This window comes from Panthera onca, chromosome E2 (genome assembly GCF_046562875.1).
Source record: "Panthera onca isolate mPanOnc1 chromosome E2, mPanOnc1 haplotype 2, whole genome shotgun sequence".
Taxonomy (NCBI): Eukaryota; Metazoa; Chordata; class Mammalia; order Carnivora; family Felidae; genus Panthera; species Panthera onca.
In genome coordinates this window covers 42,730,111-42,748,587 of record NC_138353.1, presented here as the reverse complement: position 1 = coordinate 42,748,587, position 18,477 = coordinate 42,730,111, and the positions used below count along the sequence as shown (strand labels likewise).

Sequence of the window (18,477 nt, the reverse complement as noted above, 5' to 3'; positions counted from 1 at the left end):
ATAATTAATATTCAGGAGGAGGAAAGCTAGTGAATTAGATACTCAGGGACCATAATTGAGAGTCCCTATGTATGATGTGCTGGCTGTCTTCTAGAACACTTTATCCCTCTTTGTTCTGAGTTCCTTGTCTTCATTACAACATCTCCTGCATTTCAACATCTTTTCACAAGAGACAGTGTCTTATGGGAAGAAGAAAGCAATACTGTAGGCGGGGCTTGGCCAATCTCTAGTCACGTGAAACTGCAAATGCTAATGTAAGTGGTGTCTTCTGGGAGTGGCAAGTCGTGGTGTGGCTAGGAGTGTGGCTGCAGAGTAAGACAGAGATCAGCTCTTGAAGGATTGCAAAAGCTGTAGAGGAAGTGCTTTGTCCTGAGTGAGGGATGGGCAGGTAAAACTATTGGACTTGTCCTTTAGAATGTACCTGCAGTGTGAAAAGTGGATTGGAGGTGGGGGCCATACCAGAGGTGGGAAGAACAATTTGCAGAGTTTTGTAAGCAATACAGGTCAGAGATGATGACAGCTTGCCTTTGGCATGGGCAAGGATGATCGTGGGGGAATTTTAGGAAGAGGAATTGATAGGACTTGAGGGGTTGGATAAGGAACTGAGGAGGAAGGAAAAGTCAAAGCTGATGTCCTCATCTCTGGCATAGGCAGCTGTGTAGGTGGCAGAGTGAAATGATGGTGGGATGTAGAAAAGAAGTTTGGAGAAAGACTGAAAAGATGGGATTAAGGGGTCTGTGAGCCATTTGAGTGATGATGTGCAGGCTATTTTTGGTGTTCTGGAGTGAGTGTGAACTTGGGATACAGCCTTGGGAATCAGGGTAGTAGTGTGGCTGCTGTCTCCAAGAGAGAGCATAGAGTCAGAAGAGGAGAGGCTCAACATGAGACCCTCCCCCAGGAAAGGGGTCCTTCCAGAAAGGTGAAAGGCATCTCCTAATAGGTGGGTAGCCCCAGCAGAGAACCTGAAAAAGAAACAGTGATGAATGCCAAATGTGGCCAAGAGATTGAAGTAAAGTCAGACAGCCTTCCACTTGGTTTTACCATTCAGAGGTCATGGTGACCTTTTTTTAGAGGTCATGGTGACCTTAATGAGAACAGAGGAGAGTGGGACTAGAAGGTGACAGCAGTGCATGGACTGTATGGGCAGAGATAACATATGGACAGAGCAGAGCTCACTAGGGAACTAATCCCAGCTCAGTCGCTTACTGGCTTTGTGACCTTGGGCAAGTCATTTGTCCTCAGCTGTACTGTGGGAAATATTAATAGCATCTCTTTGAGACATGTGTGAAGTGTAAGTGCAGGGCCTGGTGCCAGGTGAACAGTTAGGGAAGCCAGCTGTTCCCACCATGGTCATTCCCTCCCATCACTCCTAGGAGACAGTTGCCACACTGGGCCTCTGAGTGGGTAAAGAAAACATGTCACACAGGTTTTGCCTGGGGGCAAGTGTGCCTGTCTAATGGACAGACACCATCGAATATACAGTAGGCATAGGGTACATTTTAGTGGGACGGGAGCACGTGGGGAATGATGGCTAAAAGGGTACAGGGTTTACTTTGAACGAAGTGTTCTAAAATTGATGGTGGTGATGATCACACAATTTTGTGAACATGCTAAGACCGATTGAATTATACACCTTAAATGGGAAAATTGTATAGCATATGAATTATATCTCAGTAAAGCTGTTATTTAAAAAAATCAGCAAGGCCAAGGAGGTGGGAAGAATAATGGCGCTAGCAGTCTCAGAAACATGAAACTTCATAGGGTGTCAGAGGAGTTTTAGGAACTGGGAAGAGAGTAGGACACATGTCAGGGATGTGCATGGCTGAGTATGGATAGGTGCATCAGGCTGGTTCGTGAAAAAGCTTTGGGTGTCTTGGACACACAGTTCAGGAGGGATGTGTAAAAAGATTAAAAAAAAAAAAAAGGGAAGGTATAGAGATTCTTAGGGTTAGGGTCAAGGTCAATGTGTGGGAAATGTCTGTTTATAGTTTTGCCTGGAAATATTTTGTATATTGCATTTTGTTGGTCAAAGGAGACTGTATTGAATTATTGAAGTTAGAGGACCATTGTTTGGACAGGAAGACGAGCTTAGCTCAGTCCAAATTCCTCTGAGTCGGATGTGTTTTGAAGGAAGAGATAACACGGTCCTGACAGACCACTGGCCACAAACAAGGGAGAGGAGCTCAGGGGCATTGGGAGAAGGCAATAACTCAGGAGAGTTTGCACTGCAGAATGAAGGGAACAAGCACCTGGAGTCTCTGAGCTATGAGGGCCTGGCCCCATACACACCTGAAGTGTTCCCCTCAGCTTTTGAGGATCCGTGTTGTCCCATGTCCCTAGGCAGTGGCATCGCTGAGTGAAGAGACCCTTGATACCCAGTAATCGATGAGCTGGCACAGATCATTGGTGGGTCCTCCACCAGAGGAGGAGATGGTTTGGGGTATGGATAGGGTGGTGGAAGAGGAGGTGTTCTGTCTCAGATGTGCTGAGTTGGGAGAGTCTGAGGGAGGTGGCTGTGTGGGTCTGGAGCTCAGGGGAAGTAGCACTAAAGATACCAATCTGGAAGTCGTCAGTACGCTGGCTGGCTGGCAGCATTTCAGCCCACACTCGGCCATCTATTGGCTCGCAGCCAGGGCATGTCTCCCTTAGAAGCCCAGTGCTGCCCGTGAGTCCTGCCAGGAGGCTGGGGAACAGCCTTAAGGACAGGCCAAGTGGACACAAGTGTGGTCTGATGAGGACACCTGGCGTGGAGCCTAATTTGGCAAGTGGCGCAGGGAGAGCAACAGCCAGGGATTCCCCTTCTGATCCCTGCCGTGCATTCTGTTGCATGACTGGGCATGCTGGTGGTTTTGTTTTTGTTTTTGACTAAACGTATTTTCTTTTTTTAATTCTAAAAGTAAAGTTGGTGGAAGGGTGACTCAGTGTGGACCTTTTGGGGGACAGGTTTTACCCACCTTGTTAAAACATGCCTGTATATGTTTGTTCTCTTGCGTCCCTATAGCCCCACTCACAGGATTGTGCCCCTCTAGATTAGCACAGGATGCCATGTATAGAGGTGTTCACACCAGCCTTGGTGGTAACAGCAACCTGTTAGAACCAACAGGATATTCATCGACAGGGGTGTGGTTAAATAAACCATGTTCTGTCCTTACCGTAGGATACTATGCCAAGTGTTGCAAAGCATGGAGTTCTATAAGGACTGATTTAGAAATATGTTGTTAATGTGTTCCCATTTTAATAAGATATTATATGCACATGGAAAAGTGTTGAGAAGCACAGATGCCAATTGGTCTAGAGTAGCAGCCTCTGGAGAGAGGGATCGGAGAGGCTAGGGAGGAACATGTGCATTTTTATTTTATGTACTCTTTGGATGTATTGCAGTGAACAAATATTTTATAATTTAAGACATCTGATAAAGGTATCTAAAATAAAGGAAATTAGAACATGTAAGTATGCAGAGAAGCTGTTCACACCCAACAGCCACCCAAGATGAGATCTCTGCTGGTGACCCTGGGCATTTGACTTCCAGATTTTGATTCATAGCCTTGTGGGGCTGCTCTGTGTCTTACGGAACCCCCTTTGGGCCCCTTCTCTTTACACCTGAAGACTCAGAGCCCAGATGGTAGTTGAGGGCTGGTGACCCGGGGCCCCTGTGTTTTTGTTTTGCTCACCTCTCATTCAGCTGTTTTTCTCTTGCCTTCTTCACCTGCTCCACACCCCCCTTCTTGCTCTCTGTTCCCTGATTACATCTTGCACTTTGTATGTATGTACTGTAGCACGGGGACCTGCTAGCCCCTGTTTCACAAGCCCTGCCCCAGGGGTCGTGTCAGAACTTGCTCTGCTGGGCGAGAACACACTTTTTCATGGATTTACTCAGTGATTTCTCGGGCCTGGTTTCTGAGGTGGAGCCAGTGTCTGTACCCAAGACTAGGGCCTTTTGAGGTGGCGTCAGCATAGGCAAATGTAAGCCATCCAGGACTCTTGAAGATAGGCTTTCTGTGTGACCAGGGTTTCAGGATGGTAGAGAAGGAAAGGTCCCAACATCTTAGTTTAAATATTTTGCATAAAACCCTTCTGGAATGTATTAGTCTACCCTTCCTTCTTAGTGGCACACACTGAGCAAGCTCACATCAGGGCTGTTAGATTTGAAATGAGATGGAAGGAACCTTTGTCCCTGAGTGCCCAATATGCTTCCAATAGTTTGGTCCCTGGCCCCCCTGTCGGACCTCCCACTCAGCCACCCTACTGTAGTCACGGTGCCTGCTACAGCACCCCAGCCCCTTTTACTGACTTGTAGCTGTTCTTGTGCTTTGGGCTCAGCAGTCAAACACACTCCAGGTTGTTGGAGGGTCTGCATCAAGAATGAATAGGTGTGAGGACATGATGTAGTGGCCTCTCCTGTAACTCATCTGTGCTTGCTTGGGGTCAGGAGCCTGGGTTGCCGGGACCTGAGGCAGGGCATCAGGCAGACCATGGCTTCCTTTCTGGCCAGCTCTGTGATGCTAAGCATGTGATTTAGCATCTCGAAGCTTATTTGCCCACCTGTAAAATGAAATTGCTTGTAGGCTGTGAGGATTCAATAGCACAATGCCTAGCCAGAGTGAATGCTCAATAGATACTTATGTGATCATATGGGTGACAGCTCATTATTTGTGCTGGCAGAGTGCTGGGCTTTGGTGTACAGGGGAGGAAAAGCTAAGGTCCCCATCTTGGAGGGGTGTGCCATGGCATAGATTGTCCTGTTTCTGGGTTATTGAGCACCTGCTTTTAAGTGTTTTTTATTTTTTTTTATTTTTTATTTTTAAGAAATCGCTACACCCAACGTGGAACTCAGACTCACAACCTTGAGATCAAGAGTTGACTGAGCCAGGCATGTGCCCCAGCACCTGCTTTTTTAAGATACAGCATTAGGCAGCAGAGGGGGTGGGGTGGGGTCGGGTAGAGAGCTGGATAAAGGGATTTGGAGACTTGGGAGGATCTGGCTGAGCTAGTAAACAAGCATAGGGGACTGAGGATGCCCAGACTTCCTCTCCAGTCTCTCCAGTCTTGCTCCTCGGCCAACCAATCCCTCATGACTAGAGTCAAGCCCACCTTGTCTCCATTCTGGGTTTCTCAGACTCCTGTCTACCTTGATTCTTTATGACACATTCCTATGTGGCTCTATGGGTGCCTGTAGCCTCCTCCCCCAGGGATTGCTGGCTGGGGGGGATTGGGACCAGAAGTCTGAGGCAGGGGTTAGATTGGTGGGGCATTGAGAGGGAGGAAGAGTGGAGCCCCTTGCTGTTTACAAAGCCATCCTCCCTGTGGCCACAAGGGGGTGTGCCAGGACCACTTGGCTGGTAGAGAGCCGGGGAGAGAGGTGTGGCTGGACTAGTGAGTCACCCAGGCTGCCTCTCCTCTGCTTTTCTGCACAGCACCTGCCTGTGGCCACTGTCCCTTGGGACTCTGTCCCGGGCCCTACTTCTCTCCCTCACCCAAGTCCCATTTGGCCTTCTCAGATTAAGTAGGACTCACAGCTAGGTGTCTCCTGTCTGTCCATTTCTTCCTGCTCTCACCTCCTGGTGCCCCGGCTTCCTGGGTTGGAAAGGAGAGGCCAGGGGACATTCTCTGAGGCTCTCCACCTTCATGCTCAGTGCACAATGCTCCAGCCTTTACCGTCAGTCTGTCCTCATTTACCCCCACCTGGGTCATGCTGGCAGCTCTCAGTCAGAGTGGCAGAGGACAGTGTACTAGCCATGAACCAGGGGTCTTATAGGCCCCGAGCAGGAGTTTGAGGCTGCCTGGGGTCAGGGCCATATTTCCTCCCAGGAGCACCGCTCTTCCCCAGGTGGCTTCCACTTTTGTCCTGCAACCCTGGTCCCTCCAGGAGAGGGAAAATTGATCCTCAGGACAGACTCCTCCCTACTTCCTTCAGCACTTTAGGACGCATAGGTGTTCATGTGGCACATATATAGGAGCGTGTGGGTAGAGTGACTCTGGGAGAGGTCCACACCAGGCACCCCAAACTCTGTAGGCACTGTAGGTATGTTACAGTCATGCTGGAAAGGGGTTGTTATCAGGTGATTGACAACTCTCCCCTTTGCACCCCAATTTGGGGGATCTTTCCATTGACCTCCCTGGCTTCTGCCTCATTTAACACGTCTTGGCTGATTTTTTTTTTAAATCTGTCCTGCACTGGAATATTCCTCCTCTTTTAGAGGCAGGAGGGTCAAGGCTCTGAAGGTCCAATTAGTAGGTTAGACTGCTCTTGTGTAGCCTGATACCTGCTCTACCTATCTGCATCCAGCACCCTGTAGCTTGAGAGCTGGACTGGGGCTGCCCCTAGTGAACTTGCATGGTCCTGAGGAATGGGAGGCAAACTTGTGGCAGGGGAAAGGGGTATGTGGAGGAACGGCCCTGACTGGGTGCTGGGCACTGCTTTCCTGGCCAACTCTGGCCTGGCCCTGGGCACTTGCCCAGATTTTGTCTCTCCTTGGCTACTCAGGCAGCAGTTTTTTTCAGGCCTTAACCTCAGCTGAGGCTTTGCATTTGGCTGGTGGATGGGGCTTTCCCCTCTAAGGAGTCATCTTGGTGTCCTCACTGTTGCAACTCAGCCTTTCCTGCCTGGCCCTGCTCTGGTGGCTGCTCAGAGGCTCCACAAAGCCAGACCTCCCCTGCACCTGCCGTTGGTTGTGCCAAGGCTGCTTCTTGGGTAGCCAGGCCTCTAGGCTCACCCTAGGCCCTTGAGTGGCCCTCAGGGGCTGAGTTGTGGAGAGTCAATGTGACCTAGGTCTGACCAGGTAGACAGTTTCAGAGCTGGCCAACCCCCTGGAGGTAACCCTATTCAGCCCTCTTATTTTACCTGGGAAGTTGGGTCCAGGTGAGGGCCAAGGGTTTGCTTACAACCTCCTGACACCTGTCTTGGCTCCTCCTATCCAATCACTCTATATTCTTTGGTCCTTTCTTTCTTATTCCTGCATATGTTCACTAAAGGATGCCTAAATCATGCCTCTGTGTGCCTGGCCCCCCATTCAGGAAGTGGTGGTCAGGTGAAAGAGGCCCTGCTTTTGAGGCCCCTCACCATTCTCCCAGGCCTTGCCATATGTCATCTAATGTAGACATTAAAGGGTTGGGAGTCAAGGAATGAGCTATAACACGACCCAGCACACAGGGCCCTAAGGCTGCCAGGTCATGGGTGGTAGCTCATCCATCTTCACCACCCCCTTACCCCTTTAAGTTCCAAGGCAGATACCACATGGCAAGGCCTGGGAGGAAGATGGGGTCCCCCTTTTCTATTGGCCCAGGCTCCATGCCTCACTGTCACCCCCATTCCTCCATTGGCTTCTGTCATTTGAACCTAGCCTCTGCTGTGAGGCTCCCTGAGCAGGTGCCCACCTATCCCAGGGCTGGCCCAAATCCACACACTGATCATGCTCAGTCTGGCATGTTACTGCTTACCCTGTACATGTCCTGCCAGGTCCTTGAGCAGGTTGGGTAAATGGGTGTGAGGGTGCTATCCAGGACCAGCCTGGATGCTTACTGCTCCTGCCACTTCCTGCCTGGCCTAAGCTTCTTGGCTCTGCTGGTCATGGGTATAAAATGGGTCAACTCTGCTTCTGGCCTGGGCTGTTTCCAGTTTCTGTGAGCTGCAGTAAATGCAACTTTGTGCTAAGAGCAGCATGGCTTATAGCCCCAAATGAGGTTTGATCCAGTGAGCCCATCCATAGGGCCTAAGTCTCAGCAAAACGACTATTTCCATAGCTTTGGCTCTAAGCACCGCGGAGCTGGCAGGATACTCCAGCCTGACCTGACTTAATCTCACTGTGAACAGTAGCCGCTGGGGGCCCTAAACCTGCCCTTCCCCCATCCGAGTGAGTCTCAGCTTTTCTTAGCATCCTTCCTCCAGAGGCCTATGCTTGTAGAACAGAAGCCCAGCATCAAAGGCTGACAGGATCACTCAGGCAGTACAGGCCAGTGGGCCCTGGGAACCAGACATGGGCATGGGCCGGCTTTTGAGCAAGCTCAGTGCCACAGCTGGCCCTCTCTGGGCTGCCTGGCCCCTGGCCATGCCGGACCACTTTACCTCTCTCACTCACACCCAAGCAAACTTAACATCTTTGGTAAAATGAAAAGAAGCTCTTCTTTGCAGGCCCAGATCCACTGCCACCTGCAGGTTCTACAACTGTGGTGACAAGCCTGGAGAAGAGCTTGCTCAAGGTCAAAGTGCAGGGCAGCCGCAGAGGTGTGGCCCCTGCCTCCCAGGGCGAGGCTGGGCCGCTTGGTTCTCAGGCTGGGCTGTGGCAGGGGAACACAGGCAAGCTGCCTTCCAAGCCCTGTGTCTCCTGGGACATGCCAGTCCCAATGGAGCCTTAGGGCCTGGGTGGGGATGTTCTGGTGAGGGGATATCCAGGCGGATCTCCGCTCAGAGGAGAGTTGCTTGGAACTTGCCCTGGGTGCAGCAATAACCAGTTTTGCCCCTCCCTTTGGCACATGGGGCTGTCGCCTGCCTGGCACCCTCCTGACTGTCGGATAGGTGGACTTCCTCATGGGATGTGAGGGATGCTTTCATTCTCTCACCTCAAGGACAAGGTGTTCCTAAGAACTTAAGTGTAATTAAATGTGGCTCTACCACCACCTGCCACCTGTCTTAGAGCAGAGAGGAGGGTGGTAAACCTGGGTCGGACATCCTGCTGCCTCCTGGACATGGGGAGTGACACTCTCATTTGATCCCTGTATCTGATATGCTGGCAAGTAGTGCCACGGGTCCCTAGTGTCAGCTGGACCACCTCTGTGGATCAGTCCCATCCCCCTCCGTGAAAGCCTCACCTCTCTGAAAGGCCTCCAGCATGAAACAAAATGCTGGTCCAGGGACTGAGGAAGGAGAACTCACTGTCCTTTCCCTGCAGGGGCTCTGCTTCACGCCAGCTGAAACTCAGTAACTTGCATGTGGCCATGCCAGCAGCGGACTCCAGGTTCTTCCCGAGACTGCTGGCCCGCCAGCCTGGGGGCTTCCCACGGAGCAGGAGCTGCCCTTGGCTGCACCACCTCCTGCCTGCTCACAAGGCCCTCAGGGCGGCAGCTCAGGGTGTGGTGGATGGTGCAGAGTTGGGTCCTAGCCTCTGTCCACATCCATGGGGCTGCCCAGAACTCTATGTGATCTTGCTGGTAGGTGAAGTGAGACCTGAGCTTGGGGACAGGAGTCCCAGATTTTGAGTCAGCTCTGTTGCTCCTTCAGCAGAACAGGACCTGTGTGTTTGCATGCCCATGCTGCACAAGACCCCCCACAACCTTTACAGTGGGGAGAACATGCCAGAGGGGAAGGATTGGGACAAACCAGGAAGAGGAAGGGCAGGGGCATTCTGTGGAGTATTGAATAGGACAGCCTGAGCAGTAGGCTGGAGACGAGAACACATACCACCTGACTGGGGCTGAGGGTCGTGGTTGGGAAGCTCTGGGTAGGATCCTCTCTGCCAGGAGAGATGGAGTATGGTATTCTGTGCTCAGTTCTAACACTGTCTCTGTTCGGTGTCTGTCACGGGTGCCCTGGAAGGCTGGCACTGCATAGCCTTTCACCAGGTGACCAGCCAAGAGCCTGGATCCAGTGGGATCCACAAGCTGCTCAGAACCAAGCTGCAAAACAGGATTTGAAGCCAGGTCACTGTAGCTCCAAAGCCCAGGTTCTCACTCCCCTACCCCACTCAGCTACCTAAGGAGCGATGTCTTAAAACCAGTGATCTGACAAAATTAGGCTGCAGAGGGGGCACAGGGGGCAGGGGCTGTGGCATACACCAGCTGCTGGATAATGGGTAGACCTGTACTGGTGAGCAAGAGACTATGGACATGTCAGTTGGTGGGGAGGTGGACAGTGACAGGCTTCTGGATGTCTGGATGGGGAATGGCAGGCAGCACCTGAGGGAGCAGAGGAAGAATAGACATTTGATAGGACGTGTTGGAACTCAGGACTAATCAGCTGATGTTATGTGAAGTTTGCGGGGGGCCTGTGACAGACCCTGGCAGAGGTCTGGGGGCGAAAAGGATGCTTAGTTTATGCTGCAGGCCCCAGGTAAACTCAGGGTTAATGGTTTCCATGTTGGGAGTTCCAGCTGTGATGCTCTGACCCTGAAGAGCCAGCCAGCCAGTGCACACATCTGCTTTGGAGCTGATATGAAGAAGAGGTCTCACCCACCCCTAGAGCCTGGGGAGGAGACTCAGGCACAGCACATTTGCTGAGGCGGGGCTGTGGCTCCATTGGGCCACCAGCCTGGCCATCTGTCCACATCTGTCCATCTGTCTGAGTTTGCCTGCTTTGAGCCTTGGAAGTTGCAGCCTTAGGGAGCCTTTGGTGCAGAGCAAGCATTGGAGGTAGGACCCACGTTCAGTCTCTTCAAAGTAGACCCCTCACCTGGACAGAGGGGAGTGGTAGAACAATCTCTGAGGCTCCATCACCCTAGAAGGGAGTGGCAGGGTGGGCATGCTGGGCTCTAGGGAGCATATTTGCACATCTGGTTTTACTCAGCGGTCCTCAATTCCTGAAAACCCCTGAGCTCCCCAGGAGAGCATCGTTGAGTGACCTCTGGAAAAGCAGAAGTGAAGTCTGGGAACACACTGTCCTCTCACACTATGCCGTGGCCAGCTGGCCAGCAGGGCCCCTCCGTGGGCCATGAGGCCGTGGGTGAGTCTAGAGCAGGGGGCCGCCCCGCCTAGTGTACTGTGCCAGGAGCTGCCTCTGTGCCTGCTGGGCCCCTGGGGCAATGTGGGACCAACCCCTGGCATGGGCCAAGACCCTCCCTTCCTGCCTCCCTGGAGCCCTTGGGGAGGGACTCTAGAGGCTTGGGGGCTGGAGAGGCCATGTGCTGCCTGTCCCTGGGAGTCCTGGAGGGGCTGAAAGATCACTTTCAGGGCTGGCAGGATCTGGGAAGGGTTTCAGGAAGTGGATGGGGAATAGGGCTGCCCAGCTGCCACCTCTCCAGGCCTGGCTGGGACTGGCTGCCAAGCCCACACTTTGGCCCACACAGAGAAGAGAGTGCTGCTGATCAGGCTAGCGGTCCCCATGCCTTCTTGCTAATCAGGGGTTGGGTGGTAATCAGAGGTGCCATCTGGGGCCAGGACTCTGCTGCTGAGAGGTTCTGGCCTTAAAGACGTAGACTGAGAGACAGGCAGGGGGTGGAAGGACAGGGAAACTATGGAGCCAGCTTGATTGTGGTGCGCCCCATGAGCCCTGAGGGCCATGCTGGATGGGTGTGGAGCTGCAGCCCAGGAGCCCTCAGATTGCTCAGCTGGACCCTGCTGGAGCCAGGGCAATGGTCTCGGACACAGGCAACCTCAAGGCTGACAGGGACACCCTGTGGAGGAGGGAGGGCAGAGGCCTCTCTAACTGGGCCTGAGGAATCAGCTCTGTTTCCTGTACTTCAGGGGCTTTTCCCTAGGGCATCCTGTAGACTTCCCTGAAACACTTGTTTGGGGCAGAGATCATAGACAGGTCACCCTACTCAAAGCATGGGACCAGTGGAGCAGAGAGTCAAGGGCTGAGGCTGAGGTGGTGCTAGGGTTGAGGGCATGGGACCTCACAGGCTGTGGGGAGGAGGCAGGGCTCTAGCTCTGAGGCCACAGAGGCCGCTGGGTAAAGGTGACAACATGTTGGGAGTTGGATGACTTCACTCTAGTGCTGGTGTGAGAATTGACTTGGGAGCAGGGAGTCAACATGTGGGGCAGGAGGCCAGCATAAGGGTATCATGGTGGTGAGGAGGCCTGGATGGTGCCAGAAGATAAGAGTTGTGGAGAGAGTCACGGTAAGATCGGGACAGGTGACCCTGGGAAGCAGAGGAGGTATGGGAAGGTCCTGGGTGGGGTGAGGCGTGCTGAGAAGCAAACCCAAGGCCCTCAGGGGAGGCTAGAGGCACTGGGAAACCAAGTTGGTGGGCTTCCTTTGAGGAGGGGTTTAGGTCAGACTGCAGAGAGAACTTCCTAATAGCGGCAGTATCTTCTTGGACATGAGAAATCAGCCTCTGAGGAAGTTTTTTGCTATGAGAGCTCCCAAGCTGGCCAGACATTCCTGGTGCCGGGCCACGGATGGGAGGATTTGGGGTAGACAGCTGGGCTTGTGGGTAGACTAGAGCGGTCCCCTGAGTGTGTGCTAACCAGAACACTGCTCATGCCTCAGCCCAGGCACGTCTGAAGCTCTCAGGGGCTGTCATTGAGGCTGTTAGGCTGCTCAGCTCAGGGCGCAGAGCAGAACTAGCTCCTGCCTTCCCAGAGCCCCTGGTGTCCTTGGCTGCCCTTGGGGCCTTAGCCAGGGCTGGGTGGCCTGGTCTCCCACGAAGCTCTCAACAAGTTCCAGGCTTCTCCTCCTGTGTTCAGATCCCACCCCCAGTCACACCCCCTTCTCTGCATCCCTCAGAGAGAGCAGGAAGCTGCTGGTGGTGGTGGGGTTCTAGCAGGCCTTGTCCCAGCTCTGAGGACTGTCTAAAGGGCTTGGGGCTGCCAGTAACTGGTTCTGGGCGCCAGGTTTCTTGAACAGGGTCAGAGCTGGTTCAGAAACCCTGTGTGGTCCAAGCAGAGAGATCGGCTAGCCTGCCTGCCTCCAAGTCGCCTTCTTGGCTGACAGGCTGTCCCCTCTCCCTGGGTCACAGGGAGACGCAGGGCTTGGCCAGGGAAAGTGGTCTGGAACGGCCCTTTGACATCATCCCTGGGGGCTTTTAAAAATGAGTTTCCTGGTAAGGAAGACTCCTTGGGCTTTGGGCAGGATTCTGGGTAGAGTCTCCCGGGTTTGCTCTGATCTCACAAACGCCAGCAGAAACCACCCACCCGTCTGTGTTCCAGCACTGCTGGGAGCCGTGGCTTCCCCAGATGCAGCGTCAGCAGAACGCAGCAGCCAAGGCACAGGGGTGTTTGCTTTAAGGCCTGTGCTAAGCCCCATGCATGCAAAGTGGGGTGGGGGTGTGCAAAGAAGAGCCCACCCCCAGCTTTGCTCCTCTCATTCGCATGCACGTGTTCCTGGCTTCTCTAAGAATAGCTGTTGCCACAAGTCATACCAAAGGTGCTTGTCCCTGAGTCATGACGTCAGGTGGACAGTGAGTGTCCAGGCTGTCTCCAGGTCATGTAAGGGACATATCCTGGCTTCTCTCACTCCTCTGCAACCTGCCCACTCTTCTAGGACTAGAGCCTGTCTAGGAAGCTGGGTCCATAACTGGGCCAAGGGCCGTGGGAGAATGTGGTCAAAGATGGTAGGGGAGGACAGGAGGCCAGAGTTGGAGATGACAGAAACCACCAGGCTTGATCCACATCCCAGCCCCTCTATACACCTGACTGGGACTCTAGACAAGTTTTGTGTTCCCCTTGGTTGCTCTTTTCTAAATCTGAAATGGGCATGGCTGAGAGGTCAGACACACAGGTTGCTCTTGGCAGGGGGCTGAGTACGCAGCAGGGACCCATTTGTTTCCAATTAGAATGGGTCTGGGCTTCTCCCCCCAGTGTTGGGGTGCTGACTCCCACTTGACCAGTGTATTGCATGGAGAGTCCATGGGAGCTGGAGAGGGGAGAGGGTACTTGGCAGTGGGGAAGTTGCTGAGCACACCTTCCCAGTGAAGAGAAGCCCTGTAGAGCAAGGCGAGGCTGGACCCACTTCTGGAGAGCTGAGGCCAGGGTGGTAGGGGACAGCGTTCAGGGAAGCCTCCAGCAGTGTGATGCAAAGATCTTTTGGAGGGTAGGAGGCAGGGGCCTGGGTGGGGGCCCACGGCGTGGACTCGATATCCCAGAGAATAGTGGGTCATTGACATGAGGGTCCCTAGCACGGGGACTGGGTTTTGCTCTGGTTTTTGGCCTGCACATCTGGCCTGGCCCCCAGGCCCAGCTGTGAGAGCTGCAGAGGAAGGAGTCTTATCGCCTGAGATGGGTTCTCTGCTGGCTGCAGTTGTTGAGTGGATAAACGAACAGGTTTGGTCTGGCAGCTGCTGTGTTAGACGGTCTGACCCAGAACACCACACTTCAGCCCCGGCTTCCAGCTGCTGTCCGCTCCGCAGCTTCCCCTAGTGGGGATTTGGGCACCTGCTGTGCCCTGGCCAGAACCCCTTGCCCACTTTGTTTTTCAAGTATCATCATGTTTGATAGATACAAGTGTATAAAATCAGGGCATGAATGTGACTTGATAAACTAAGTGGAATTAATTTCAATACTATAAGAAGAGGGATGGATTCATATTCTCACTCTCACACCCACGAAAACCACTTGGAGAACATTAACGATCTCTCAGAACTGATCAGTTGTGTGCAAATAAACCATGTTTCTGTTCAAAAGAATTGTGCATTTTCCCAGGGTCAAGGATATTAAAATCTAACACATAAAGCCCATTACTAGAGGTAGAATACAAGGTGAGGTACCATTACACAACCATCAGTTATGACTATCAGTTGTGGTTAAGAATTTTTCTCTGACAACCAAGGGGGTAATGAAATATTGCAACAACTTGAGTACTACTGAGCAGAACACCTTCTCTTACCCAGGCCTTATTCTAAGTATAGGTGGACTTTGGCCAGACCATGGTGAGGATGGAACCTAGGCCAGGGACTCGTGGCAGATGGCCTGGGTTGAGGACATAGGGGTGTGAACACTTCCTTGTCAAAAAGGCAGCAAGTTCATGGGGGGTGAAGCAGGGGGCTGGTGGCTTCTCCCTGCCCCACCTCACCCTCGGCTCTGTCCCACTTTTAGGTGGCCGTGGAGAGAAGTGGGTGTGAGTGGGAGGACGGTGGCAAAAGCAGCAGGTGGTGAAGGCCTTCTACAGGCCTCAGGAGGTTAAAGTTCACTCTGTGAGGGCCTGAGAGCTACAGAGGACATGAGTGTTGCCTGCCACCTGGGTGCCACCCAGATCTGCAGGCAGAAGGCATCTAACCCAGGGGCGTGCCAACTCCTCCCTCCCTCTCACCTCTCCCTTTCACATATTCTTCCATCTCTCCTTTAGCACTCCTAACTCCAGGTTGGGAACATTCTCCTGCTGGGATTGCAGGAGTAGGGGCTTCGCTGGGGATTATGTGCCACACCGTCCCTTCCTTCTCAGCAGCCCAAGGTAGCAAGGCCCTCCAGGCCCACAGACACGTTGGAAGGCTTGATCAGGGAGGCTTGTGGAGAAGTTCACAAATGTGACCCTTTCTGTCCTTCCCTGGACAACGTCCCCAGGAGACATAAAGCATGCAGGCCCTTACAGCAGAAGCTGGCCTTGGTTGTTGGGCCTTCACACACACATGTGCACGCACACATGGGTACCTTCCCAGCCACTGTCCTTGGCACTGCCATCACTGCTACAGTGTCCCCCATTTCCAAATCCAGGAGTAAACCCCCCTGCTGTCTTCACCAACACTCTTCCCAGACTTCTGTCCATTCTCCAAATATTTAATGAGCATGAAAACGTACCAGAACATACTCTGTTCTAGGCTCTAGGGTCCTGCAGTGACCCCAAATCCCTGCCATCATGGAGCTTATGTGTCCTGTGACAGGTGGAGTAAGTGTTAACAAAGAAAGGAGGCACAAGTGAAGGAACAGGGTGATGGGCTGTGGGAGAGGTCTCTGAAGAGGGGATGTGTGAGGAGAGATCACCCCTTTCTAGGCAGAGGGACAGGGAAGGCCCTGAGATGAGGATGTATAGATGACTGATGTGCTCTGCCTTGTGTTTTAAGATCGCTCTGGCTGCTGGTTGGAGAATAACCCCGGGGGTGGGAGACAAGGGCAAAAGCCAGGCAGCTGTTAGGTTGTTGCCCTGAGCTCACTGGGTCTCACCTGTCCTGCCCACCCAGGCCCTTCTTCTCTGTCCTCTCCTCCCTTTTCCCTTGCCCCATCCCTAATTGCTCAGAAGAGCCCAGAGGATCAGCCTGTCTGCCTCCAGCCACTTGTACAGTGGCTGTCTCCTTTCCCAGCCTCATCTCCCCCTCATGTCACTCATTTGTCCTCCAGGCCACTTGTCACTCAGGCCATCCTGCTGGCTGTTACCTTTGTATGTTCCTGTCCCTGCCCTTTGATGTGGCCCAGCCTGGCATGCTCTCTCCTCCTCTCGGTCCCGTCTTGGTGTCCTCTCCACCTTACTTGCACTTGTGGCCTCTTCTTTATTTCATTTGCATCATTTATGCCTAGAGTGTGTGGGCTTGCCCTTCTAACCCTGCAGCTATGGAGTGTAGGGCCCAGGTCTTACTCTACTCTAGGTTAGAGCCATCCCAGAATCTGCCATGCAGAAGGGCCTCAAAGGTGGTGGTGAATGGCACCTTGCGTTGGGGTTTCCCAGGCCTTCTTGTCATTTGGAGGAACATTTTGTTCTACTTGTGCTTGGACTCTGGGGCCCAGTGTATTGGCTAATGGCCCAAGAGTCTGGGATATCTCTAGAGCCTTGGTCTGACTGCCCTGGAGTAGGCCCTGAGTCAACAGGGAGGTGAAGGTGGGGACAGCAGGTCAGGGTAGCACCAGGACACAACAGCAGAGAAGCTGGGGCTCGGAGTTGGGTGCGGATGGGGTTTTGGGGTCCTGGAGAGGTTCAGTGTGGCTAGCCCTCATACTCCCCACGCCCCTGCCTTGGGTTTCAGACCTGAAGCTGCACCTGCAGAGTACTGACTATGGCAACTTCCTGGCCAATGAGGCATCGCCGCTAACAGTGTCAGTTATTGATGACCGGCTCAAAGAGAAGATGGTGGTGGAGTTCCGCCACATGAGGAACCACGCCTATGAGCCACTCGCCAGCTTCCTGGACTTCATTACGTAAGTGTGCCCTATAGTGCCTTCCCCTCCCACTGGGCAGGATAGCTGCTCCTCCTGCATCTGGGCCAGCATGCGCTTAGGCCAGCTGCCCACAGAGTCTTCCTGGGCTGTGTAGCTGAGCTGGTTATTCAACAGCCCTGGGCCTCCAAGCCACCACCAGCCACTTCATTGCTGTGGATTCCACACTGTAATGTTGGATGAAGCCCCTTTCCCTGCACCCTTGGTATTACAGAGATTGGGGTGAGGAGACCAAGGATGATGGGAGCACTTTGCCTCACTCACCCTGCAGCATCCACACTGAATGCTCACTAGGTCCTGACTTCCCAGACTGGGGTCAGAGGTCAGGGGATGGCAGAGCTCTGAAGAGCCAAGTTCTTGGAATGGACCATTCAGGCCCTCTGGGCCTGTCTGGGCTGAGGCCATTCTCCATCTTCTCTGTCCATGGCCCTGGGTCTCAGGGAGAAGTGGGGAAGGCTGAACACCTGGCTGCCTTTCCCAATTCTGGACCAAGCCCACATGTTTATGACCATGGCTGCCCAGCTTCCCCGTTGTCTAACCCTTGGGTGTAGTCCTGCCTCCACTAAGCTCCTGGAGGACCTGAGCAGAAGAAAGGACCCTACAGGCTAGGGGAGGGCACCTGGATGAGGCAGCCTCTGCTTGCCAGGTGTGCCTGTGGAAACAGGGAGATAGGCCGTCTCTGCCTGGATAGTCCAGGAGCCATTAGCCAGGGCCTGGTTAACAAAGAGATGGCCCCAGAGGTGTGATCAGTGGCTAACTTAAATGAATGTGCTCTGCATTAGTGGTGTGTGAGTGTGTGTTGTGGGGAAGTGTTTCTGGGTACTGGGTACTTTTGGGTACTGTTGCGCCTTTATCATTCCCTGATTTCGGTGCTCCCACCCTCCTCCTTGGAAACTGGCACACCTGCCCCACTAGGGTGCTTCCTGCCTGTCCTGATTCCCACCCCCAGCAAGCAGCAGCCACTTACTTAAGATCCACTTGCTCAAGTGGAGACTGCAGCCAGAAGGGATCCATCCTTGGGTAGAGGCCACAGGCTGGGACCCCTGAAGGGCTCAGGGAACTTACCCAGGCTGGGAAGCAGTCTCTTTCCTGGCTACAGGCCTCCTTTCTGGGGGCCTCCCTGCTGTCTAGGCTGGGCCTGTAATTACACCTCCTTGGCTCTGGTCAAGGTATAGACTACATAGTCCTGCTGGGGCAGGAGGCCAGAGATGGGCCATGTCTTGTGCTGCTGAGATGGGGGTCACACCGAAGTATCCCATGTGTTAGCTCCTGGCCTGGGCCTGTGTATCCCTTGCCTCAAGGCCAGAGCCGGGGACATACCAGGAAGCAACAAATTTATTGCCAGAGCCCAGCCTTCACCTTATTTGCACAAGGCTCTCTCAGCTTCCTGGTGAATGTTCTGGCCTTGCCAGCCAGGCAGGCCACAGGAGGCCTGACCCATGCCAGTGGTCAGAGGGCAGTTGTCATCCATCTCACTGTCCACTTGGCCACCTGCCTGTGCAGCTAGCTCCTGGCCTTTCTTGGTGCCCTTAGAAGCTTCGTCTCAGCCTGCCAGGCCATGAAACTGGAGAGGGCTCTGAGCGTGACTGAGGCTGCATAGCCGCCAGCTCTTTGCTGGAGGTTGGCTGCAAGCACCAAGCGTGCTTAAAGCAGCCAAGCACTATCCTGTGGCAGGCTGTCACTTCCCCGCCCCTTCCATTCATGGGTGATTGTGGCTTAGTCTTCCCAGCTCCTCACTCCTGCCCTCAC

General features: G+C 53.4%; 1 protein-coding gene across 1 annotated transcript in view; it reads left to right on the top strand.

Annotated features, from left to right (window-relative positions):
* Positions 1-18,477, top strand: part of ATP6V0D1 (ATPase H+ transporting V0 subunit d1) — a 38,972-nt gene that overhangs the window by 7,512 nt on the left and 12,983 nt on the right. Inside the window, exon 2 of the mRNA XM_060650479.3 lies at positions 16,539-16,710. Within this exon, the coding sequence (XP_060506462.1) occupies positions 16,539-16,710 (172 nt within the window). The remainder of the gene's footprint in view (positions 1-16,538; positions 16,711-18,477) is intronic.